This window comes from Oxyura jamaicensis, chromosome 2, assembly GCF_011077185.1.
Source record: "Oxyura jamaicensis isolate SHBP4307 breed ruddy duck chromosome 2, BPBGC_Ojam_1.0, whole genome shotgun sequence".
In the NCBI taxonomy this organism is placed as follows: Eukaryota; Metazoa; Chordata; class Aves; order Anseriformes; family Anatidae; genus Oxyura; species Oxyura jamaicensis.
In genome coordinates, this window is record NC_048894.1 from 115,279,327 (window position 1) to 115,306,864 (window position 27,538).

General features: G+C 38.9%; 1 protein-coding gene across 2 annotated transcripts in view; it reads left to right on the forward strand.

Moving 5' to 3' along the window:
• The first annotated feature begins 148 nt into the window (after positions 1-148).
• UBE2V2 (ubiquitin conjugating enzyme E2 V2) overlaps positions 149-27,538 on the forward strand; it is a 31,493-nt gene continuing 4,103 nt past the window's right edge. Inside the window, exons 1-3 of one of the 2 annotated variants that reach the window (XM_035317959.1) lie at positions 149-244; positions 17,747-17,892; positions 21,070-21,195. In XM_035317959.1, coding sequence (XP_035173850.1) covers positions 229-244; positions 17,747-17,892; positions 21,070-21,195 — 288 coding nt within the window. In that variant the 5' untranslated portion in view covers positions 149-228. Of the gene's footprint in view, positions 245-7,197; positions 7,226-17,746; positions 17,893-21,069; positions 21,196-27,538 lie in introns of those variants that run through there. The other variant, XM_035317960.1, reaches the window with a different exon arrangement.

A 27,538-nucleotide genomic window follows, 5' to 3' on the forward strand; every position in this document is an offset into this window, starting at 1 on the left:
CAGGGAAGCACGTGACAGCTTGGAGCAAAGGGAGCTTCCCCGTAGCCCCGCCCCCTCAAGCATAGCCCCGCCCCCTTCCCCGCAGCCCCGCCCCCTCCATGCAGAGCCACCCTCCCGGGGGCGGAGCCGCCCGCCGAGCCGTGCGGGAAGTGACGTGTCACGCGAGGCGGAAGTGACGCGCGCGGCGTGCAGGCCCGGCCCGGTGCTGGGGGGGGGGGCTCGGACAAGATGGCTGGCTCCACAGGTCGGTGAGGGGGGCGCGGCGGGGCGCTGAGCGCGGCATTACGGCCCCGAGGGGCTCCTCCGCCGGGTGGGGGGGGGCGAGCCGGCAGCCGCCGCAGCGAGCGGGTGCTGGGGAGGCGCCTGCCGCCGGGGGAAAGGGGAAGCTGCGGGAGAGCCGGGCCGGGCTGCGCCCCCTGCACCGGGAGAGGCCGGCCCGGGGCTGTGTGTGCGGGGAGGGGGCGGCGGCGGCTGTGGGAGCGTGTGGGGAGGCGGGGGGGGGAAGGGTCGGGCTGCACGGGCGCAGGAGTGGGGCCGTGGGGGTGCGTGCAGGGAAGGGAGTGGTGGCACCGGTCTGTTAAAAACGCTGGAGGAAGAACCTTTATAGCAGGGATTTGTACCGCTGCACCGGGGGCGCGGGTCGTGGTGTGGTCGCCTTCTGAAGTAAGGGCTGGCTCTTCTCCCTCGGGATGCAGGGAGAACGGGGGTCAGGCCTGTGTCGTGAGGGAAAGGTAACTCGGTTTACTGGTGGCTGCGGCACGTTGGGGGTGCGGGGTGAAGGAAATATCTTGTTCTCTTTCACTGGGCAGCCGCTGGGTCTGTCATGTGGGTAGATGAAAGGGCAAAGAGCTGTAGGTCATAAGCTGGGAGCAAGAGAGAGTGGATCCCATACTGGTAGCTGGCATAGCATCTGTTAAGCAGAGGAAAAAACAAAGAGTACTGCTTCAGGTCCTGAATGGAGAAGTTTAAGAAGCACAGATTTACTGTCTCAGTCTTGTACCACAAGAGATTTAGGAAAATAAGGCCTTTCCCCAATACCAAATCTTGAGGGCTTCAGGGCCTCTTTTGCTGTTTTTGTGTTCCTGAGGTTTTATAAGATGTAAACAGGATTGACAGAACTCAGCACAGAGGAATGAATGTCCCAGTGCTTAGTCTGACATGAACACTGGCCACATCCATTTATTTCTGTTCCCAGTCCCCTGGGTCAAGTGACTGAGACTATAACAAAACAGAAAAAAACATTTGTGAATGAAACTTATCTTGGTACCTTCCTGCTGATGCTGTGAGGAGAGCCTGTTTTATGGTAGGAGAGCCTTCTCTCCTTGGGAATGTGACTTTGGAGGTGTGGGATTTACAGAGTGGAATTTGGGAAGATTACAGTAAATTGGGCACAACTCTTGCAGGTTAGTAAAAGAGCAGTCCAGAAAGGTCTGTTACTGCCTATGATAAGCTGAGGTAGCATGGATATATTGGAGAAAGCTTATTATGGATTACTGCATTTTATTTTGTTAAAATACATTGGTATACTTCCTGGTGTCTGAGTGTTAAAAAAAAAAATAATAAAAACAATACTGTACAATAACTTCTAATGACTTTTGCTTGTATCAGGTATCAGACATGGGGTTTCCTGTAGTGCATGGGAAGTGAAACCTTAAAAAAGGCCATGTGTTTTGAGTGTTGCCATTTCCCCTCTCAATCCATTCAGTCTGGCTATTGTAGAATATCGCTTACAAAGAATCTGTCTATCAGAAAATCTATTTTTTTTCCTACAGAGAATTTCACTGCATAAGAAGAAATAATTTTTTAAACAAAGCTCTCATAGTTTTACTGCTGTAAAAGTTCCTCAGAGTCTTTCAAAATAGTGAATGATATTTTAAAAGCTTCTATACACGCTTATTCAGTGCAGTTGTTTTTGTCTTAGGAATATAGCCACACATACTTTTTTTTTTTTAAAAAAAAAAAAAAAGTGGAAGGTGTACAAAATCATACATGTATCTGCCCCAAACAAACTAAAATGTTAGTGGTACATGCAAGCACTGTTAAAGAAATTAAGTCATTTTATTAAATGAAGCAAGCAGACAATCATTAACAGAACTGCTGGGAAAATGTAGTCAGGGCTTCCAAAGCAAAATGCTTATTCCTGTGTGGAAAATGCTGTTGGCTTTTTATAGGTATATGTAGAGATTGGGGGTGGGGTTGTTTCGTTCCTTCCTCCTAGTGGGCAGAAATTCTTCTGAGATTTTATCCAGAAGAACTCCTCTTAGCAGGAGACTGTGTTAAACTCAGTTTTAGAGGAGAGAAGGGAATGAATGATTTGCTATAAAGATAAGAATTTACCTATGTGAATTTTACCTGCTCTTGCTATAAAGTTCAACTTAATCCTTATTTATTTCAGAAAAATGAAAGTTTTGGTTGCATGAAGTCCAGGAATGAAACTCTAGCCCCAAGGATGTCAACAACAAAACTCTTACTAAGGTCAACTGTCTCAGTTCTATTCCAGATATTCCTCTAATGAGATCACTGGTTATTTCAACAATCATATAAAAAAAATGCCATTAAGAGCATATAATTTAGTTTGAAAATAGTTGTTCTTTAGTGTGTGCTAAAGAAACTGTCAGCATTCTATAGCTAGGGAATAAGTCTCACCTGCTTTTTAAAATGACCTATATTGACTAATTTTACATGCAGATAATTCACTTCCTAGAAACTGACATTTGTAAGATGCATTTTGATTATTCTTCTAATCCAATTCCTTCTGCTTGCAGCTGAACGTAGGCTGTACGGGTACTGATGGAGATCTGGGGAAAAACAAATCAGTTTTTTAAAGAAGTGAACAGCTATTGTTGATACAGTTTGCCAGTTTCGCATGTGTTAGCTGGAGACTCATTTTGTGATGTTTCTGAAAATGTAGAGCACAAGATGTGATTAAACGTAGTTTCAGATTAAAAGACATAATTTATCAAAGCATTTAAAATCTCCTATGTAACTTGAGAAAAAGCAACTGAAAAATAACATCATTTAAAGGAATTAATTCAGGAATTAATTACATTTTTGCATTTCAAGATGAAATCGACCCTGCAGTGTCTAATAGTGTTCTCTGACTATGGGTTACTAAAGGCTTTCATCTCCTGCCTCTTCAACTGAGGACATCAGTAGCTTGGGTTAGAAAAGGGCTAAGGTAGTCAAAATTTACTTTGGCTTGCTGGAACTGCAGTCAGGTTAAAAAACAAGCAAAACCCAGCTGTTCTATCAGCTGTCAGAAATTGTAAGTAAGATTCCCAGTTTACTTCTAATGTGTAGTCAAAAGCAACCTCTTTCAAAAGTGTGCTTAATGGCTTTGAAAGGAGTACAGCTAGATCCCAAATAAATATTCAGAGAATCAATAAGGTTGGAAAAGACCTCCAAGATCATCTGGTCCACCTGTCTCCCTACCACCAATGTCATCCACTAAGCCATGTCCTTAAGCACCATGTCCAACCTTTCCTTAACACCCCCAGGGACAGTGACTCCACCACCTCCCTGAGCAACCTGTCCCAGTGCCTGACTGCTTTTTCTGAGAAGAAATGTCTCCTCATTTCCAACCTAAACCTCCCCTGGCGAAGGGGGTTTTGTTTCTGTGAAATCCACACTTCTCTTTTCCAAATACTCTAGATGAATCGACTACTTTGTGACTTCTCTTGCTCACCTGAAGATCATTTTCCCTTTGAATTCATGTACGACTGATTCTTTGAATAGATATGGCATGGTGCTCAATGTCAGTGCCTTGTTTTCTTAGGTTTGGTGTTTACCTCTCTTTGTAAACATTTCAAGGTGGTGAAAGCATTTCAAACTGTGTATGACTGCAGCTGATACGAAGCCGATATTAAAAATGATGGGCTGGGAAGGTCTTCAGGGCCATTTAGTCTGATGCCCCGAGCTGTGGAGCAAGGACTGACAGTATCTTTTCTGGTGATTTGGTAGTGTTTTTTACTTAATATTTTTTGTTTGTAAAGCTTTTTTTTTTTTTTCTTAAAAACCTCCACTGAAGAAGATTTCATAATGTGAGACAAGATCTCATACTGCTTTCCCTTAGATGTCTTACATCGCTTCTGCATTCAAGATCAGCCTGATGTCTGTCTGTTCTGCGCTTAGTGGGATAGAGATTGGTGGATTATCATACCTCATTTGGAGACTCCTAGGTATTAAGAGCCCTTCAAAGGAATAATAAAGGAATTTATTCATGAGTGGGATGTAGAAGTAATATTTTCAAGGCTATTTTTGCATATTAAAAATGGTCCTTCTTGTATGTTTTACCTTTGAGGCTATCTTGCTACCTCCCCCTTTATCTGTTATGCCTCCGTGACATTGTTAATCACTTACAATTCATTCAAGAAGTGAATTTAAAAGCTGTTTAGAATTTTACAGTCCTGTAACTTTTTTCTTTGCATTTATAATTTTAGCTCTGTAAGCACAGACTTCTTGAAGCTGTAAGTAATCAGAGAAAACAAAAGTAGAATACTGTATGCTGGGAGGCAGCGCTCTGTGTGGGGTATTTTTCCATCCTGTCCTCTGCAGGAGGAATTGTAACTGGGATTGTTCTGCCTACTTAAAAACATCATGGCAAGCCACAAATAATTTAGCTGTGCTTCAGCTGGATTGAAAACAATCTTGCTTACAAACTACTTTTAAACTATATGTAGACCATTAGTTCTTTCTGACTGTGTGGCGTATATAAGCAAGATACTTTGTTTTCTCAGCTTGGCCTGTAACATTTTCCTGTCTTTGTTGCTGGTATTTTACAACTCTCTTTTACAGAGCTCCATCTTAGTGCCACAGTGTGTAAGAGCATGCTCACAGGCTAAACGCCTTATTTGGAGGTTTACAAAGCAGGCCACTTACAGAACAATTTGCTTGAAATTCAGGGATGTTGTCAGGCACAGTGTGCAAGCTCATTACCTAAACTATTCTGTACAGTCCTGGAAAATACTAGCCCGCATGAAGATGCAACACACACAATTTCAGGAAGATCTGCCTTTCAGTATTTGGAGGCAGATTGTCCATGTTATGTATCTCAGCACAAATGAGAAGGCTTCTTGCATGTGAGATTTAGATTGCCAAATCTTAGGAGTAGTTAGTGGAGCTGAGTTCCAAATACACATTCATTACTTCGCACATTTTGCCTTATGGAAGATTTTGTCCAAAAGCACTGTAAGTACATACCGTGAAACTTCAGCCTCATTTTGTTGACAGACTCTTCCTTCTCTCTCTCCACCTACTCTTGAATGCTTTTTTCTAGACGATAGCTTGTACTTCATCCTGTCCAAAACTTTATCTCAAGTCCCAGCTCAGCTTCAGCTGCTCATGTCACTCAGGTTTTGTTGCCTTGCTGTCTCAAGTAGCTTGTGGGAGCCTCAGCACGGATTGTGCAAAGACAAGAAGATGCTATTGAGAAAGCATTCAAAGTAGTCTTGATTTTAAGCTGTGCTCAGAAGAGTTTTGCTTTATGCTGCTTTGCCCAAAAGAGTGTTTTTGTTTGGCATTTGGAATGCACTAATGAGATGTAATGCAAGCAATATTTTTGAATAAAATCAGTACATCAGTACAAAAAACGAAGAATGTGAGGCTGTCAGACTGGTTTTGAATAAGGTGAACTTCTGTTTTACAGCCTCTTCAAATACATGTGGTGCCTCAAGTACATGACTGTTAATCAGTTGTAGTTAACAATTGGAAACAAATGGAACCTTCAGCAGAAACTTAAAACTTCAGAGCTCTACATTAATCCCTTATTTCAGCAGGATCAGTAGCTTCAACTAGACTGAAAAAAGTCAGGAAAACAGCTTCTAACATATAGACAGACTCAGAATATCCTTCTTAAAAAAATGTTGCATTACACATTTAAACTACACGAAGAAAAAAAAAGACCTCCTTTCATTGCATTTGTGGCTGTTCATAACTGATTAGTTAAGTACATTTGAAATTCACTTGGGTAAATCAAAAACATTTTTCACAGTTCATGGCAAAATAGCGTGCTTTATTCAGGATACCAGCATAGTAAAGTGTCCAGTTTTATTCATTTTGCTTAGAACTTTTTGAAGGAAAAAATTTTTGAAGGAAAAAATGCTTTTTTCCTTTTAATTGAAGTGGAATATGTGGTCATGTAAATATTAAATGATTTTAACCCGTGAAACGTGGTTTATAGGAAATGGCAGACTGAAACTTGACTATCACAAAAATAACATAGGAAAATAATTTGATGACAGTTCTTGCTACTAAATTACGTGGTGAATGGTTCTTGCTGATTGTGTCCCTAAGTGTTTGCTTAGGTGAACAACTGAAAAAATAGCCCTGGCTCAGACTGTCACACAGATAAAAGATCTTTGTTTTGGGCTGTGGGTGGGTGCTGAGTCATGTCGTGAGGACCTCTGTGCAAGTCTTAGAAAAAGTGTTTGCTAATCAATGACTTGTAACCCGTTTTAGACAGCTTTACAGCTTTGCTAAACTAAATCCTTGATGCTACTCTTGTTATCTGGGTCACACATTGTGTTCTTGCTATTAAAGCAGACCCTGTGAAAGTCGTTTCATGGGAAGAGGTTTTGGCCTCTGCTGGGTTCCTCTACTCCCACTTTTGCCCCTTTATCTTGAACAGCTTTTCTAATGTCACGTTACCTTTAAAAGATAGCTTTAGAAGTATGTGTTTGAAATCCTTTTTCCTCTCGGCCAATGTAATGCGGGTTTTAAAATGAAAGCTTCAAAAATTGAGCCCATTTGCCATTACACCTTTCTTTTAGCCTTTCATGCTTTTATATAGCTTTGGTTTTAAGAGTGGGCTTATTTTGTACTAAACAATTTTTTGTGTGTGTTTCCGAGGAGATAAATTGGAATAATTCTTTGATAAAATCATCATCCCTTAAACTAATTAAATAAGAATTAATATTGCTGGTGCATTTTGAAGTGACTGGTGTAGTTCCTAAACCCGCTTTCCTGGCTTCCTGCCTTACATTGTTTTGTACAAAATGGAAATAGCAATAAAATTCTCGATTTGATAAGCATTGTAATGTCTCATTTTTAGTAATCTACCGTATCATATATTGAAATACATGGGAAGATCACTGAATCATTTCGTATCTCATCTGTGTTTCCTTCAGTAGTTGCCTACGAAGTGTTAACTTTTAAATCACAGCCAGCCTCTGCATTTCCACCTTTCACCAAAACAAGCCTGAATTGTAGCCATGGATGAGCTCCTTCAGTGAGTTAACTGTTGCATTCCTGTGTGTTTTTCCTTATTGCTAGGCACAAGTGGATGTGCAGTGTCTGATGGAACTGAGCTCTCAGTTAACAGCGGTCTTGTTTATAACAGAAAACTTGCATTTAGATAGATTCTAAACTGGCAACTTACACCACTATTATCGATGCACATTTGTAAAATAAATGGGTTTTAAGCAACTTACACTAGTTTCCATTTAGAACTTCAATATTGTTTAGTGTTTTTATACTGTAGCATTCTATTGTTGTGATAACTTTTTTTTTGGATGAGGAATTTTAATTACTTAAAATCTGTTGTCTGAGACCTTCTCAAGGTTGTGTTTTATTATTATTTTTACAACAAGAGCACATTTGTGCCCTGTTTTGTAGTCTAATAACATATGTATCTGTGGTGGATTAAGCCGCTTCATTACAGCATTTATGAGAACACCATTAGTAAGTCCATTCCAGCAACTGTATCTTTGCATTTTCATACTAATACGATCACCTTAAATAGACTGAAACAAACTCTTACATCTTTGCTAACAAAGCTGAGTCTTCCTGGAGTTTCTCTTGGATCTGGACAAGTTCTGTGTGTGCATGTATCCAGTCCTGCCTACTCCGTGTGCACCTCCTGCTCACTGACATACATATGATGGCTCTTACACTTCTATAGTGTTGTATCTTGCACAGCTTTAGGACATGTAGGGTATTGTTCCTGCATAAAAAGTCAGGAGACTGAGGAGGGCATTTTGAGGTTGGACTGCAGGAGATGGGGAATGGAGGTTTTTGGAGGGCGGAACCTTGGTAAGGAGAAATGGTGCGAAATGGAAAAAAACTTACTGGGATTGTAAGAAATGGCTTCTCCCCAGATACTGGTCAGAGGGTGAAGTTGCTCTGACAAATCAGGTAGTTAATGGCAGCCTTGTCGCCATCTGCTGCCCTTCTGAGAAAGGTGAACAAGGGGAGAGGGGTGGCTGTGGGTAGCAGAGGAGGAGAGAGGAGCAGACATTATAGACAATATGTTTTCCTGGAGGATGCTGACCATCACAGGAAGAGTCCTGTCCACAAGGACAGGACTTGAGTAAACAATCTTGCTGCCTTGTGTAAACGATCTGATGAATTATTGAACAGAATAGGTACAACTCAAAATTATGAGGAGCAGTTAGCTTGCTTCCCTCTGGTTACCTAAGAGGCAGGAGGAGAGAAAAGAAAGGAGGGCTTCTGAGGTGAAGATGCCTTGATAATGGAGCTATTTGTTCTGCTAGTGATTTCTCACACTTAAAGCCATAAATATTAAAACCTGAAATTGCACTGGATTTTGTTATTTATTTACACTTTGTAGTGTTTACTGTGCTGGAGAAGTCAAGTTTGAGGCCACATTCTTACAGTGAAACCAGCAGCAAGTAAAACAAGTTGAATAAGCTGTTGCTGCTTTTGCAGTTCTGGTATACTGAGATCTCCAGTATGAAAACTTGAGGTTTAAGGTGTTAAAACGTGCATTTGTTAATCAGCTATGTTTATGAAGTCCCAAGTACTAGTGCCCATAGCAGTAAGACTTAATTTCTTCCCTTCTGTTCTCCAAACTACATAAGCTTCAATATTGTTCATATTTTGAAAGCTTTGCTATGATTTTCATATGTTTAAAACCAACATTATTTTGTAACGAAATTAAGTTTGGGCCTGGTAAGGCAGCTGGTATTACCTTCTCTCCTTTCTTGTGAGGCTGTCTGTCACTGTTCTTGGTGTATACTATGTTCTGGATTTTATGAGTGTAGCATTTACTTTCATATATATGAAAGTAAATAATAGGAAAAGTAAAATAGAAAATTGGATACCACCAAATGTGAGTTGGGCTCAGCCTTGAAAGTGTGAGCTGATAGCCAGAAGACCATACTTCTGTTTGCAGCCTTTCCTCCCTTAGTCTGCTTGTCCCTAAACATGCAAGTATGAAGTAAGTTCTGTTTTCCTTTGAAGACCAGTTTTACTTTATTTTGCAACTGATTCCAAAGTATGAGGTGGAGGACTTCAAGTTGTGTTAAATGTAAATTTAAACACAACTCAACTAGAACCGCTACTAAAAAGCCAACCAACCAAAAAAGGTCAACATAAGTATACCATTCTTTTTCAAATGTATCACTTTCAGTGTTTATTATTAGCAGATAACTAACAGCGTCTTAATGTTATGAATATGCATAATGAAACTGAAAGGGGATAAATCTGCTTTTGTACATCTGTTTTTTTTCTTCAATGAAGTTACTATTTTTTTCTAAACACTAGTGTTTGTGCCCTACCCTCAAGATATAAATACCTCCACACCTCTCCAGGCCTTTTCCCCTCACCCAAGATGTACATACCTTGTTGCAATAAATGAGGCCTTTGCTGTATGAACATGGTTTCTCATTAGCAGCCTTTTTAATATAAACTGTATATGGAATACTTATGGCTGTAGCTAGATTCAAGCATAAAGGAAATTCCTGTGCAGCTGAACTTTAGATCTGAACTATCAACATCTAAGGCATCAACAATGTAAAATTTCACATAAGTAAATAGATAAATAGTGTCGCTATTGTAATTCTGAAAATAAATGCTGCTTTAGATAGCTTTAACCAAAAGATAGGGTTTGAGGTGAAGGCTTATAGCTTTCACACTTATGTGACTGTTTATTTGCTCCTGCTGCGAAGTCTTATATGGTAAGTGAAGTGTATTCGTAGGAGGAAAACCAAAGCAACTGGTGAAATGCACCCTTTAATCTCTTTTTAAAAAAATAACAGGCAACTTCAGTGTAGTTCCTAGAATTGTACTTCCTCCTTGAAATCTTCTATGTTTTTTCATTTTTTTTTTTTATTTTTTCAGATTTTAATTATAGAAAAATGCAAAAAAGTTAACTGGTCACAAAGTTCCTACATAGTCGTAGTCAAATGTATCATGATATTTTTGTCTATCTAATTTGTCCTCTGAAGAAGCTGAATACTCCGTTCAGTACAAATCAGTTATGCTGGATACACACAATTTCTGTAAATAATGCTTGTGAAATGGCAGTTTTCTCATCTTTAGGATTGTAGTAAAAGTGGCTCTAAATTATGAAAAGCATTTTTTGGCTCTAAATTATGAAAAGACATCATTTTTCTTAGTCTGCATGTTTCCAGAAGTTTTCCACAGGTAAGGTTAAATGAGTTAGTCTTCACGAGTCTGCAGATCTAAATGGCAGTTGCTTACAGCTTTGTTAATTGCCGATAGTAATGACAAGACTCTGATAGATTAATCTATTAAAGTGCATGTTCAGATGCTAGCACAGTGGAGAAGCAGCATTCAGGATCACTGTTGTTCTTAAGGGTTGTCCATGATGAATTTTGGAAGCCCAAAGTACTTGATTGATCCATTATCTGTTGTGTTTTTGTCATCTGTATGTTGTGACTTTTAATAAGTCCTTTTGTTATTCATCATTGTTGATAGGAAAGCATCTGTTTGCTTTTTTATATGACAAAATCAGTGATGACTGGAATCTTTGTGTGGAATATATTATACTTGCGCTGTACGGATGTTTCATCCGTACATGCTGGAATCACTCAGTACCTTATTCACCACCCTCATCAGTGTGTATCGTCCACGTGGTGTTGCTAAATTTAAGATAATATAGTACTTTTTTGATTAAAACTCAAAATTATTAAGGCAGAATATTTTGTTCTTTGAATTCCATTGCTTTGGGACATAGTACCTGAAGGAAAATAGAGACAAATAGAGTATGGGAAGTGTCGCTTTATGAACCGCATGGGTATACAGGATTCTGAATTTGAAGTGTTTCAAAACTCGGTTGGAAGGCAGTTCAAAGAATAATTCTAAGAAAGCAGACATTGAATTGAACAAAAATAACAAGATGCATCAAACTCATTTAATGAAATTAATTTTCTCAGTTCAGGCTCATTGTATCATTTTATTGGCTCGTAGACTGAGTTCCACAGCAGCAACTGGGGGCTTTCATAGGTCCTGGAGAAAATGTGTTGCTTTTCACTGAGAAAGAAAAAAAGTTCACTATAGTAACTGCTGCATCCCTCTGCTAGTGGTAGCGATGGAGTTCTTCTGTCCAAAAAACTCCCATGTTCAACTTCATCAATGTGCAAATTATTAGAAATACTTCTGGTTTTTGGAGCCAGGTTACTATGATCAACTTCAGATAATAATTACAAAGTAATTACAGTAAGCCTGGTAATACTTCTTGATATTAGGTTCCTAATGGTAAGTCAGCCACTGATACTGTGTGTATATGCAGAACATTTTACTGGGCAAAAGTGTGTGACATGAGCGGGATAACTGGCAAACAAAAACTTAGGTCAGGTTTTTTAAAAGAGTAGCTTTTTCAGAGAAGACCACACATATCTTACAAAACTGTATCTGTGTGAGACTGTCTTTTGCAGCCAAAACAGGATATTAGTATTTGACACACACACAGCCCTCTTTCCCTCCTTTTTTTTTTTTTTTTTTTTTTTTTTTTGTACATCAACCATTGCGGGGCCTACTTAAGGCTATGATTGTTGTATGTTCTGTTTTATTTTTTTTTGTATTTTGTTAGTAGAGTATTTAAGCTTCCATCTTTATCTTCTCAAGAAAAGACTTAGGCTAAAAGGCACCTGTAATTTTCTGTGTGTTTCTCTTTTGAATTTATTTATTCTCCATACACCAGGAGAAATATTATAGCTCAGAATTTGCAAAGCTGACATCTTTCCCCTCTTTCTTGTCATCAGAAAACACTTACTTTTCTGCCAGCCTGAATCTGTTAAATGGAAGTTGAGAGTTTTTCATTTTTTGTTACAAGCTGTACGTATTTTGCGGTTTTTGTTAGCTGGAAGTCATCGTGCAGAAGATAATCCATACATTCAAAACGGTTAATGCAGCAGAATTTTCCTGACGTAGCCATCTCAGTCAGAAAGAATAACACCGCTGACAGTAGCCGAGCTGTGTTAATGTGTAATGCCCTGATACAGCTCGTTCTTGGGCCAACATAAAGGTTTGTTTTTACAGCTGCTCGGGTGCATGTGCTGTCAGTATGGGGTGTGCTGCTATGGCTGTGGTGAAAGGCTCCTACTATGGATCTTGCTGCAAGGTGTGATTGAAGCCAAGAGCTAAGGAAGATTTTAAGGAGAACTGAATGCTGATAGTGGTTTTGTAATACACACTCATTACAATAGTTTTGGATATAACAAAACCTCACACTTAAGGCTTTGAGTCAATCTATGAAAAATTAGGATTGTGATTCCCCTTTATAAGTCAGGGAGAAGAGGATGTAGATGATTGCACTTTTGCCTTGTACATGGCTGTTCATAGTCAGTTGATGCGCAGGGAGTTGGGGCTACTGAGTGTAATGGAATATCCTAGGTTTAATTTTTCATTTTTATTTTTTTTTTTTTTGTGTGCCACTTCATTAAGTCCAGTTAGCTCCATAATTTAGAGTATTGTCTTCATTTTTTCATATCACTTTTGTTGCTTTAGTCTGAGCTCTTTAAATTCTATTTGGTCTGGAACAGCACAGATGGATACAGGTAATAGCTGCACAGTGACATCAAGAAACTGTGTGTCTTCTTGATGCTGATTAAATCTATACCAGCAGGTGATCCGGTGCTACCAGCTGTGGACCCGTGTCTTGACACACACAGTAGCCAAGAACAGGTCACTCCAGAAAATGCGTCTCAACCAGTTCTCCTGTATTGCTGCAGATAAAGTTACTGGTCCTATTAAAGAATACTGCTGAATCCTTTCATATTTTCCTATTTTTTTTTTCCCGATTAAGCTTCTATTAAGTTAAAAATGATTGATATGTATGAGCATGAGTCGTCTTCTAAGTGTAATGTTTACTTCAGCTGTGTGGAAAACAGTTAATGCTGTTTGACAGTTCATGTGCACAATGCTGGGGGGTGTATCAGGGTGTTTTTGTCAGTAAAACCCCTAACGTGAGTTAAGCTTTGCAGATAAACCGAAAAGCGGCCAGGGGGAGGTTGCTTTTGTTTCATTTTTAATCTTGAGGAAGCCAGCTGTGTTTTCACATACGGACAGCCGTGCTGTACCTACCGTTACTCACAGCCTGCTGAGTGGCCATTACCACCCCTGCAATTCTGCCGGTGATAAAATCACACGAGTGTTCTAATCCCCTTGGTTGGAATTGAGATGTTTTAGCCGAGGGATGCATGCTACAGGGAGTAAAAACAGTCTGTCTGCTCTTGCTTGATGCCAGGTAGCGATCCCATCAGCAGGAGGAACTGGGGACAGCAATTCCTGGCTGTCCCATGCAGGTGGAAAGCCAACAGCATCTCTCTCTCCAGTTGCAGATCCTTACTCCAGGAGATGAACTGGGAAGCTGGCAGCTGAGGAATAAGGGCAGCTGCTGCTGCTGAGGAGCTTTGCAGTTGGCAGACTTGAGCAGAGGATGTTTTGTTGTCCAGATTCTGGAAATGAAATATTGATTCTTACTCTGTTTCCTTCAAGGAGTACTTCAAAGTCCTTAACAAATATTTGATGAACTGTTTTGTCTGGATTAGAGACAAAACTGTGGGTTGTGTATACACCATTAACATATAATTTAGATTGTGCCCTATGTGAAATAGACAAGAATTCTTTTACTATTTATTAGGTGCAAGCTTAATATCAGAAAGATCCAGGCCATCATTACCCAATTTTATAAATTGTAGTTCTTGCTGGTGTTTTACTGGAAAGAGGGTTCAATGTCATATGCATATCCTGTTCTTCCAGCTACGTAGATTTATTTTAAATGAAGATTATAGCGCTCTACATTTGCTTTTGTTATGCTGTAGCCTGTGTGGGTTCGTGAGTGTACTCTCCGAATGGAAGTAGCATTTAATTCCAATTTGGTTTGCTGCTAGTTTCTAAGACTGTCATTATAAAGGTAAGGTGGTTGGTGGTGCCTTTTTTTTTTTTTTTTTCCATTGTGTTAATTTTTACAGTATTCTGTGTCACTTGTAAGAAACGTATCGACAGGGGTTTTCTAATAAAGTAGTGAGTAGTGACTTCAGTAGAAGTTTGCACCACAGGGGGACAAACCACTAATCATATATGAAAGGAAGAAAAAAGCAGTTCAGTGGCTTTCTTTTTTGCAAGCCAGGAATAGTGACCTGTTAATGTGTTGTTCTAAAAAGCTCTGGTAGATGTCCATAATTAAGGTGTGCACAGAGCACCTCTTTGGGAGTAGGGGGAGGGGGTTGTTTTCTGAAATTTCTTATATTTCTTAAATATAAGATTGCATAAGGTGAAAGATTTTGTGCATATATGATGAACGTGTAAATAAAGGAAGAAAATATGTCTGCAAAATTGAGTGAAGTATCTTAAATATGGGAATGCTCTTATGAAATAGTGGGTTCATTTACCACAATGATTTATACAGTCTTTTCTGGTATCCCCAACCCAAAGGTTGTAGGACTGCATAACTTTCTGAAAGGGAATGTGTTTGAATGACTTCTTGGTCCAGTTTTAGTTAAGAACTTGTAATGTGTTTTTTGGGAGGGGTACAGACAGGGGTTTTGAATCTCAATAGGTGTTTATTTTTTAAAAAAGTGGATATTTTGACTCTTATTTTTAATCCAGAGCAGTCTTCTGCTACCTAGTTCTAGCACTGAGAGGAATGTTAGTGTGGGGAGCCTGGTACTTACTGTTCAGATCCTTTTCTCTTTTTTTCAGAGCAGATCTAAATTATTTACTGGGAATGTTCTGGGAGTTTTCCCAAGTCCTTCACTGCTCCCCGTGGGTAGCTAGGGGAACTAGTGAGCACAGACGACTTAGTGGAAAAAATCGTGATGGCTATGGGACAGTTAGTCATAGCGGGTTGTTATTTGCTAATGACTGTGGTCTCCCACAGATATTGGTGTGCTGAGTGCAATTTTGTGCTACAGCTGAGCCAGTCCAGTGGCTTTCAGCACCAAAAGTTCCCTTATCCCCACACCCGTGGTGTCGCAGATGCAGGCACTGGAAGACGCAGCAGTCAGCATTGGCATCTGTTCATCTTTATTCCTGAGTCAATTCAGTTGATTACCTGGGTGGATGTGATTTTACTTAAAGGAAGAAGAGCTTTTTGCTAAATGAGGGTGCCGGTTGGGCTGATGGAGGAGCCCAGTTAGCTCAGGAGCACCTGAGGTTGGGGAGGAGTGGAACCGCTGCTGGCGGCGATAGCAAGTGCTTGGAAATAAACTCAGGGCCTGTCTGCCACCTTCTACGTGCTGCTGCAGGAGGTCAGCTATAAAGCACGCGTCTGGCAGTCAGAGCAAGGTTGCTGAGGAGTGCTAGGTTTAAGCCACTGGAGAGGTGTGAAATGATCAGATGCTAAGATACGTGGTTTTGTTTGGGGGAAGGGGGGAAGGAGGAGTGGGGCACAGGGCTTGGTTTTGGGAGGCTCCACGTGCCTATCAAAAACTCTTTAGTTGCATGCTGCAAAGCATAAGTCTAGTATAAGTTTACCTTGCTGTTTCTTAGCGTTGTTATTATTTTTTATTTTTTTACAAAGGTTAGTGTTAACCTTTTACTGGCAGACTGGAGTGCAGAGCATATACAAATCAACAGAAAAAAAAAAAAAAAAACTTTTTACCCTATTTAATGTAACAGGAGTGTGATTGTCTGTGCTCAAACCTCATCTGGATTAGGTATGTAGATGCCTGTATCTAGTGTTAGTAAGTCAGGATGGAACCAGAGGAATGAACAGATGAATTTCAATGAAGCTTTTTTAAAAGGATCTGCACTGAAGTATAAATGATCTGCTCCTTGATTCCTATTGTGCTAGTACTTTCAGGTGAATTCTGTGAAGATCAGTTTCCAGAGTAGTTGAACTCGCTTAAAATGTTGTTTTACATCTTGAGTTTTTGCTGCTGTGGCCTCACTCATGCTGGTACTTGTCTGAGCTCTCTGTGAGCTGGGTCATTTTGTCAAGCTGTCGGGAGTCTAACCGAAATGTCTAATTTTCTGCTCAGTTAGCAAGCTGACGTAGCTCCTCAAGGGTTTAGGTGAGTGGTACTACCAAAGACGGAAGGAAGGTGAGGCCATACATGAGTGACTCAATTTCCTTACACTGTCCTGATACTATACTTGTAATGACTTCTCCTGGGCATTTGGAGAAGTTGGATATTTATTTCTGTAATTAGTAGGAGACTCTCCCTAGTCTGTGTTGATAAAAAAAAACACATTTTTTTAATGTTTAGAAAAAAAGTTATGCAAAATAAGCTATTTGGGTAGTTGCTGAATGATATGTTTGTCTCTAAGGGTCCGTATGTGCACATACTGACAAATAAACATATTGTATGCTTTTGGTCTTAATTTTTTGGCTAGGCCACTTAGAATACAGACTAGGATTAGTGTCAAACCTGAAACGTCAGCAACTAAATAACTGATGTGCAAAACAGATGTCTTCAATCACCCTGTCTTTTTCAGACTAATACAGTGTGTATTCCTTACTAAGAACTTTGTCTCAAGAGTTTCAATTCTGTGAAGGACCTGGTTTCTTCCAGTACAAAACAGGATTCTCTATTAAAAAACAAAACCCAGTAACATTGGAAATGCTATAGCTATAAGTAGCTATTAGAAGATCTATAAGAAAAAAAACATATAGTTATGAGTCATTTTTGGAAGAAGGTTAAATCTTTATTGTACTATTGCTACTACATACTGTGTGTTTGAAAATAAAAGCATATCATGAGTGCAAGCACAAGTTCAGCTTCATTCAGTACATCAGTGCTGAAATATCATTTTAGTTTCTGTGATGTAAAGCAAACTTCTACTTGTTTAACATCTAGCAATATCTGTCAGTCCTCATGTATAATCCTCAAAATCCAGTAATTATAGGTCCATAAGTGAATATTACTTAGCTGTCTTCAGAGGCAGTGCATCTTCATATTCTGATGTGAATGTCATTATCTTTCTTTAACAACTCATTCAGTGTTTCTGTGTTTATCTTTTTTTATCTGTTATGTTGGAATAATAATCACTAGATTAAATGAGACTTGATTTCTAGTTTGTTTTCAGATATTGAAGTCTCTGTTTCATTGTTTTGTTTTTAATCAAGTGATTTTTTTCAGTCTTTTTCTTATAGTTTACATTTCTTATTATAATTGTGTTAAATATTGCATTTTTTATTTTATAGGGAATTTGCAGTATCGATTTAATTTGTATTCTGCTTGAGTAGAACAAGACAGTGAATTGATTTTTAAATGTATTGACTCTAAATAGTACTATACTTGGGGAAGAGGAATATCTGAATTAAGTCATCTCAAACTAAACAGAGGTCTCTTTAGCTTTTTAGAGTTCTCTTTAGATTTTCTCTTTGATAGTTTGTATTGGTATCAATTGGTAGGAATGAGCTTTCAGAGGAGTGGCTTGTTGCTTCATAACAATTTAGCTAAATGAATTCAGACAGTGTTTCGTTAAACTTTGAAAATACATTCAACGATTGGTAATGCATACTATATAAAAGCAGTGAAATTGCTTAATTTTTTCTTGATGTGACAAGTATTAATTTCATTCTTTCATTTTTCTCCAGTTAAAGTACCTCGTAATTTTCGCTTGTTGGAAGAACTTGAAGAAGGACAGAAAGGAGTGGGTGATGGTACAGTAAGCTGGGGCCTTGAAGATGATGAAGATATGACACTCACCAGATGGACAGGCATGATTATTGGGCCACCAAGGGTAAGTGTACCAAAGTAAAACAGGCAATGCAAAATAAGAAAAAGAAAGTTACTTTGCTACAGTGTGAAGGAATTAGTTAAAATTTACTGTAAAATTTAGTGAAGTTGTAGTAGTATGAGTACTGAAATACTGTATATTCATGTTGAAATGCATCTCTTTCTGGTGTTTGTTTTCAGTCCAGTCCACTCTAATACATGTTTCTGCAACTCTCTAAGCCAGTTCTGATTTCAAACTTTCAGATTACTGAGTATGTTCCTCAGTAATATTTCCATCATTACATTTATCATACGTGCCTGGTAATTTTAATTCTGTAGCAAAGTGGCTATATTTTCAACTTTCACAAGTTTTCATGGATAATTTTTATGTATAGCAATTTATGTAATGAGATTGAATCCATCCTAAAGACCAAGCAGTTACTAGTTACCTGTAAAATATATAAATAAATAATAAAAAAGGTCAAATCCTTTTGACCTTTTAAGATCTATAAAATGTCATCTACACTGAAAGCCTGTAAGGGAAGTGGTAATTCCTGGTGTCTGAGCATCAGCCTCCCCGGATCTGATGGGGGGTATGTCTTCACTTTATATGCAACTTTTATGCAAGCTTTTTAATGAGTTAATATGATACAAAAGATCACTGTGTAAACAAAGACTTCAAATGAGTATACTTCAAGTAGCTCTAAGTTAGCATGTCTTTCACTGCTAACATGAGGTTACTGTTTTGTGTGTCCTTTGGTGCCAGAGGGCTTACTGGGTTTATCCAGGACAAGAACTGAGGTCAGAAATTGGCCTTTGACAATAGTCTTCCAGAGCAACAGAGTTCTAGTTAAATTCAGTGTAATTTAAGCTGCTTCTGGAAGTCAGTTAGTTGTAACATGCAGCAGACTCTTCTGACTATCTGCATAATTGCGCTGAGCTCCTGAGATTTGGACGCATTTGAAAGAGGGCCAATTTAAAATACAAATATAATGACAGTATGCCTTGGATACTAGCTTCAGTGTAGGCACAGTTTTCAAATACATTTTGAAGAAAGTTTGTATTCTTAGGGATTTTTTTGAGAAGAACTTACAAATGCGGGCTAACAAAAGTAATGTCACCCTGACTCTCTAACATCCTCCAGAACTGCCAGTCACTGGTTTCTGGTTCCACCTAAAGCAGATGCCTAACACATTTCTAAAGGGATTGATTATGATGTAGGAGCCCAAATGTTTTTGTTTTAAATAAAAATAGAACAATGCTGTGATGCAGTTTTAATTCTAGTCAATTTATATTGTTGTCATTTTTTATTTATTTTTTTTTTTGTGAAAGAGTGCAAGCAAATAAGCCTAATTCTGGGTCATTTTGGAGACATGCAGTCTTGTGTGTAGCAGAATGACTTGCAGCATGTAGTAACTGTGGAAAGTGAAAGCCACTAGTTCCCAAGCCAGTGGTAGTACCTTGATCAGAAGAATTTCATGTCCAGTTTCAGGGTTTGTAGAAAATGAGTGCTTTTGGAATTGGTTGAGTTATGTAGACAGTGTGCAGCTTGGCAGAACACACAGAAAATTGCTAATACTCTCCATAGCATGAAGTTCTTCGCATCTGTGGCTTCTCTAGAGCAGTGCAAACAATTGCTTATCATTTTTTCTTACTTGATTTGCAGGGTGAACCAACATGGAGGGGGAAGGAGAGGTTTGTTTTGGATTAAAGGAAACCTTTTTCTGACCCTGAAAAAATGCTTTTTAGGCTTTTTGGGGAGCTGGTCAGGGATACTTGATTTACAGTAAAATGGTGTTTGGAGGAACTCAGCAAAATTGAGAAACCGCCTGGATAGGAATAAGAGAATGTGAGTGAGTGTCATTCTCAGGATTTTTCAGAGTTGTGAGCAGTGTATATATGTTTTGGCCTATTTCCACTATAAATGACAGCAGCCCTCTCTGGGAAATAAATTGCTTTGTCTGAGAAAATAATGAGAATTTTTTGTTACTGTATTGTCTTGCTGTAGTAGCAGCTATATTATCTATGGAAGGACAAGATTGCCTTTGTTGGGCCTTTGGCTTTTAGTGGTTAATAATAGTAGAAAACCTTTTTGCTTAAAAAAGGGTATTTTGCTTACCTTTGTTTCTTTCTGACCCAGTTGCTGCACAGTCCTTGTGGCTTCTTGAAATTATAGGTCACAGCTAGGATGCTTCAGTAGCCTGATTTCCACACTGCCATTTGATTGACTGCAGAGTGGAGAGCCATTTGATAATTTGACTGGGTGTTTGATTCTTCTACTTGGAGAGAGTGACAGCTGGCAGATGAACAGCTTAAAATGGTACCTTTTGGAAGTCTTGAGGCATCTTTGTTCTGGGTTCATGTTAGCTGTACGTGCTGTGCCAATGGAAAGATGGGTGTAGAAACTGGATTTATATTCCGTTTGGAGCACAGAGGCATCAATGATCAGCAGAGTCACTGACACTTTGTATCATTCACGTCCTACTTGACAAGATTTTAAACAAACAAACAAACAAAACAACCATATTAATTTATAATTGGACTTTCTCAAGATACATTTGCACTTAGAAACATGTAAAGATGATCTTCTGCTAACTAGCTGTCATTTAACTGTACTGTCCAAATTTATAAATGCTTTGGATAAAAGTTTGTTTAATGATTCCTCTCTGTAGTACTTCCTTGCATAACAATCCTCAGCTATAGAGGTCTTGGATATCTTCTGGAGTGGAGCGTTAATTACTTCTAGAATATGTTCTTACAGAACTGTTTTAATCATGTTCTTGGTTGGGTTATTTGCTTCTTTATCTTTCTGTTTCCCCTTTTTTTTTTGAGTGTTAGATATTTTTTTGTGGGAAATGAGGTAATTTTCCTGGACATTATTGTCAGCCCCCTACTGTGCCAAAAGGGATTTGGGAATGTAGATGTTGAGGAGGGATAACAGTAAATGTGAATTTTAAAAAATTGTATTGTTAAAAACTTCTATATGGACAGTCAATTAGTAGTGTAATTTATACATATTCCTCAGGTAATCAATATAACTAAAACAGTCTATCAGTAATGCAAGACCATCAACTGGTACATAATATTATCAGACTTATAACTGCATATTTCTTCATCTTGAATCCTCTTGTCTTTGCTTTGTGTTATTTTTTTAATACTCAGTTTTCAGAGAGATGCATTAGTCTGTCTTTTTGCTTTCTAGACAAACTATGAAAACAGAATATACAGTCTGAAAGTAGAGTGTGGACCTAAATATCCAGAAGCACCTCCTACAGTTAGATTTGTAACTAAAATTAATATGAATGGAATAAATAATTCCAATGGAATGGTAAGTTGAAATGGTAAGACCAACCATATTGTTAATCTGTAATATAAATATAAACTATTTCAGTGAAAAACAAAGGTGAGGAATATACAATGTTGGACAGAGATTTCATATTTAAAATTTACAACATGAAGTTATTGGTTTAAATCAAAATTGTTTGCCTACTGCACATGTTCAAATCTTCACGTATTTACAATATGTTAGTGGCTCTCAGTGGCTTAGCAATGAGACAACCATTATTTACAGTATTGAAGCAGTCATCTCTTCTAAATAAAAATGAAGATTTAAGTTATGCACAGGAAAAAAAAAAGAATGTTTAAGCCATGTGTAGGTATTTTCCATGTATTACTCTTACAAAACAAGGGTATTAGATTCATATCCTAACCAGAGTACTAAATTGCTCAAGACCATTATTTATTTAGTCAGTAAAGTTTGTTTCATTATTCCAACTTTATCTGGTGTTTCCATTCATTAAAATGGAAATTATTCTGCCTGAGACTCAGTCTGGATGTAGTAATTCCCTTGTAATGAACGGATGTATTTATCCTCCTGTTTTGTTTGTACTGGATTTATTCAAATCTGAGATGATTTTAAGCTTCAGTTTTAAGGTCTTTTAATATAGAGGGTAATCACTTTCATAGTAAAGATCCATTTGCAGTAAATTACATTCTTTGGGATGTGTTTGAGCTCTTGTAGGTGTTAAGATGGTGTACTGATAGTTATCCAAAGCCACTAGACCAACATCTCAGGAATAGTTTAAAATTGATTTGAAAGTATTTCTTGCATAGCCAACAAATTCCCTCTACCTGGAGATCTTATTGTGGTGGTTTTACTCGGGTGGGCGGCCGAGCTCCACCACAACTGCTCTCTCATTCCCCCTCTTCAAAGAGGAGCGGGGAGAAAATATGATGAAAAGGGCTCAAGGGTTGAGATAAGGACGAGGAGATCGTGCAGTAATTATTGTGATGGGCAAAACAGACTCAGCATAGGGAGATAGTAATAGGCAATAAATCTTACTAACAAGCTAGAGATGTGAGAAACAAAGGAAAAACTAAAAGCACCTTCCCCCCCATCCACCCCCTTCTACCTCCTCCCCCCAAGCGGCGCAGGGGAACAGGGGAATGGGGGTTATGGTCAGTCTATAGTGCTTCTTGTCCATTGCTCCTTCTCGGTCACTCTTGTCCCCTGTGCTGTGGGGTCCCTCCCACGGGATGCAGTCCTTGCTGAACTGATCCGGCATGGGCTGCCCACAGGCAGCAGCTCTTCAAGAACTGCTCTAGATATTGGTCTGTACCATGGGGTCCATCCCTTGGGAGCAAACTGCTCCAACCTGGGTCCCCCACGGGCAGCAGCTCCTGCCAGGTCACCTGCTCCACCGTGGTCTCCTCCACGGGCTGCAGTGCGGAACCCTGCTCCACCGTGGTACTCCATGGGCTGGCTGCAGGGGGACAGCCTGCTTCACCATGGTCCTCACCACAGGCTGCAGGGGACTTCTGCTCTGGCACTTGGAGCACCTCTCCCCCTCCTTCTTCTCTGACCTTGGCACCTGCGAGGCTGTTCCTCACTCCTTTCACTCTCCCAGCTGCTGTGTGGTGCAGCATTTTTTTTCCCTGTCTTAAATCTGCTCTCACAGAGGCACAAACAACATCACTTACTGGCTCAGCTCTGGGCAGCAGTGGGGCCCTTACCAAACATGGGGCAGCTTCTAGATCCTTCTCACAGAAGCCACCCCTATGGCCCCCTGCTACCAAAACCTTGCCACGTAAACCCACATTAAAATTGGTATCTACAAACCAGCTGATGCTGTTTATTCCAGTTGTAGCTTGTAGTCTAAGTATCTTTGCTTATTAAGAGATTGTGATCAGCCAACGCTGCTAATCTGGAATGCAGTAGAGCTTTTGGTATGTTTATAATATTATTTTAGTACGTCCCCCTAGTAACGTGTATTATTCTTTATCAGTGAAGAAGTGTGCTATCATTAATTCATCTGTGCACACTTGAGAATATAGATGCTGGTTTCCAGAAGCCAAATCTCAGACCCACAAAGGCTGAAAGCTTATGCTTACTGAGTCAGTCTGCTTGGAGCTTGTGTTTGGGGAAGTCTAGACTCCCTCAGCCTGCTGGGGAGTGGGCTGAGCACTGTGACTGAAAATTCAGCTGGTGGTTATAAAAGTGTTAAAATTCAGCCATTTGTACAGGAAAATTTAACTCCAATACATTTTTAAGCTTACACCAAAATTTTATTCAGTTTTACCCCAATAGCTTTATAAACTACTATAACGTAGGAAGGATTTGCTATGCAAATGCATAACTCTACATATTTTAGCATTTCAGTAGGACTAAGTTGTATTTTTAATGAAAACATTTTTCAGCATTAATGAACTTAAAACTCATTCACTGTGTAATTTTTAATGTACCGCTTGTCCTGGTTTCTTGGGTTTTAGCATATTTTGCCATTGTGCTCACTAGAGTTACGCCAAACCTGTCTGTCAGATAAACTGGGGATACATTTTACAGATGAGAGTGTGGAACTAGAATTCTGATGAACAGCTGAGGTTTTGTCTTTGCTAAACCCACTTCTTAATTTTTGGATGAGTGACTTATCTGTGGCTTCTGTGCGGATAGAAAAGAGAAGTCTTACCTCTAGATACGTTACACATAATGGACATACAAGGCATACAGATAGCTTGTGCTGAACAGATTAATTTCTAATGGACAGGTTAAGAGTAAGAATAAGAGGTTCTATCTAAACATCAGGAAGCATTTTACTGTGTGGGTGATGGAGCAGTGACACCAGAGAGGTTGTAGAGATTCCATCCTTGTAGAGATTTAAAATGCTGCCTGGACATGGGCCCAGGCAGCCTGCTCTGGGTGGCCCTTCTGGAGCAGGGGGCTTGGACCACGTGGCCTTCAGAGGTTCCTTCCAGCCTTAACCATTCTGTGATTCTGTGTAAACTAGGGGCAGAAATTTGCATTCTTAGAATTATCTGCATACGGGTGCAGTCTGCAGTCCTCCACACGAGGTGTTTCGTAAACATGGCTGTATTTTAGTTTAACTGAAAATAAAGGAACTGATAGAAGCGTGCAACCTGCTTTAGAGTCACCAGTTTCATAAATTCTATCTAATGGTGAAATTCACATGCAGAATTAGTGCAATAAAATACGAATGTGTTTTACATAGCAAGAGAATTAGTTTTTGTTTTTAGAGGTCTTAAGAATGACCAACACTCAGTTTTCCAGAGAAAGCCCTAGGGGGTTTTTCTACATTGTTGTTGTTTTGTTGTTTATTTGAATACTGCTTGTGAATGACTACTTCAGTGAGTCAGAAACTTTATTTTTTTCATTTAGTTTATTGATTTTGGAACTAACTTGTTTTCATTTTCAGTTTTCTAAGCATATGTTTTAAAACTAAGGGTTTAGGTAATTTTATTTATAGTGTAAGTATTGATGATAGTGTGTGCATGCTATTTGAACTGTTTTTTTTAAAAGCTTTTTTTTAAACATAACATTAGAGAAAGATTTCCTCAAAACCAGATATAATTTGGAAACTCTAAAGCAATTCTGATTAAATTTGAGGTCTATTTGGAGTAGTTTTTTGCCCATTTGATGTCAAAATGCCAGAAAGCAGAACAGAGGTATGGATGCTTAATGGATGAAAGCACTGGAAGACAAAATAACCCATACCTATGAAGAAGTCTGTTAAAATCAGAAGTTGAACCCATCTCTTGTGAGACTTACTCTGTTGTCTGAGCCACAAGTTAAGTTTTTTTTTTTTTTTCTTTCCCTAAAACATTCCTCAGCTTCTCTGGAACAGTTCACGTTTCTGCTCCCAATTTTATTTCCTTGTTTCTTTGAAGCTGTTCTCTCACTGATCCTTGTGTGTAATAGACCATAAGTGGTTTGCTGCATTCTTTGAATGATTGGAAATGACAATGTTTATCTTCAGACAAGCTCTGCTGTCCGTGCTTCTGCAGCCTGTTTTTTCACACATGGACAACATTTGATCACGTTGCTTATAGATGTCATGAAAAATAGTGGCAACTTGCTGAAAAGAAACACGAGATAAACAGCAACAGAAATTCTGTTATAGCGGTATTATAGTACTACTTAAAATATTTGTAACATTGTGAAAGTGTACTTTAGAAAAGATGTGTGCCAGTTAATGCCTGAGGGAAAGTAGAGCCCCCAGCATGAGCTTAGAGGGTAATGATTTGTTTTGAGTTGGGATGTCAGCGGTGGAGGGGAGAGATGGATATGTGCTAGTTAACTCAGCCTAAAGATGCTAGCCTTAAACTGTTTTTTACATATTGCATGAAAAGTGCAGGTATCTGTAATGAGTTTATCCTTACAGACAGTTACAAGTTTATTGACTTCTTTTTGATTATTTTGAGAGGGGAGTTTTGCTTGTAAGTAAATTTTCCATCGGCAGCATGCATCCCAGGGACTGCTGTTTGATATAGTTAGAGCAGAAAAGGAGAGGGGTGGTATAGGAGTATTCTGTATCAAAAGACTAAACTTAGGTTCTTTGAATCACCCTGGTAAATTGCATTTCTTATCTGCAAGTTAGTCTTTGTGGTTCTCTACTTTTCAAATTGCCTATGGAGCTACTGAGTTTGTACACAGAATTGGGTTACTAAGTTCAGAAAAGCTAGCCCAAGTACTGATGGAGGGCTGGACAAAATGCATTTCTGTGCTAATGGAGTCACTGTTGTAAAATTGTATTTAAATTACTGTTCTTAATGCTGTTGAGTCTTTTCGCTTGGAAACTTCTGTATTCTGTACTAACGAAACACAGGTTGCATTCTGGCAAGGTATTTATTTTCCCATAGTCTTCTGAGGATATCTAATTTTTGGACCAGTGAGAGTGTTCTTTAATTGTCTGTCCTGCAGGATTTGCAGTCACCTCTGTTCATTTAAATAGCATTTACTGCTGGAAATACTTGTTTATTTTAAATTTATTTAGTTCTACATCAACAAGAATTCTGTAAACTGTTGTCCAATTACTGCTTTGAGTGTATTTATTGTAAACAAAGCAGTTTGTTACCTCTTAAATTTATCTTAGATGCTGGGAACATTGTGAACATCCAATATTTTGCAACGTTTTGAAGAATTACTTGGCTTGATTTCAGTAGTTTAGAAAAAATAATGTATGTAGTTTCTCTTGCTTTTGTTAAAGGATTTACAGCTGTGTATCTCCAGAATAAAATAGTCCTCAGGTTGCAGTTTTCAGCGTTATTTGCTTTTATGTGATCTTGAATTTTCTTCTTCTATGTACCAGGATGCATACTGGAATATTATCTAGGTGATTTTGTGTGATTTGAACATTAACATAGTTTTTGTCATCCTTCCAAATACCTTAGTGTTGTTCTTCATAAAGTGAATTTATTGTTCACTGTCTAAATTGGAAATAAATTCTGCGATGCAGAAAAGGGAACTTGAGCCAAAATCTTCACTGCTGCAAGATGTCATCAAAAAAGTTGGTGACTTGCAAAAAGAGACTTGAGATAAACAGCAACAAAATGTTATGGTTATGAATGCTTTACTCAGAAAGCATTAATAACTTTGTTAAAACGGAATTTGCAGTCTGTGAGTTTGCCATTACAAATTCCCAGGAAAAAAAAAAAAAAGTTGGAGGAGCTTACTTCAAAGTGACCAGCTCTCATATTCCAACACAGCCAGCGTATGTGGAATTGCATTGTTTACACATTACTGGTGACTGACCACTACATGCTGTAACTGAGGCTGATCTCCAAACCTGAGAGAGGCTACAAAAGCAAAGTTGAAGAGAAGCAAGGAAAAAGGAAGGTGGTATGGAAGCAGAATTGCAAGACTGAAGACAGACATTCACTGGTGGGCAAACTGCCTCTCCAGCTGCTTTTCGCTAACCCAGTCTATCTGAAGAGCTAATTATATTAGTCTTCTTTCTCAAACCTGCTGAAGTCTTAAACCTATCTTTTTCTTCTTACTCATGTTTGTTTACTAGTTGTCTTTAGTTTATTATCACATGGGCTTGCACCCCTAAAGGGTGTGTTGCTCCAGGCTGTGAATCTTCTGTTGTAGCTGTAACCTGGTCCTTGGCCTCCTATACTGTGGCTTCTTTTCCCCCTATTTTCCTTGGGGAGACTACTGCTGTTTTGGTGGGTCAGTGGCATGATGTCTCCTCAGCTACTTCAGTAGAAAGTGTTATGCTTCAGACCAACGTGGAAGTTGTTTAAATTACTGGTCTGCCAAATTGCTGGCTTAGAGCAAAGTAGTTGGGCAGTACTCATGCTTTGTTCCCTTTCGCTAAGTAGAAGAAGATGGTAGGTTAGCTGCAGAGAAGTATCAACAAGTGTTTGTGTATGTG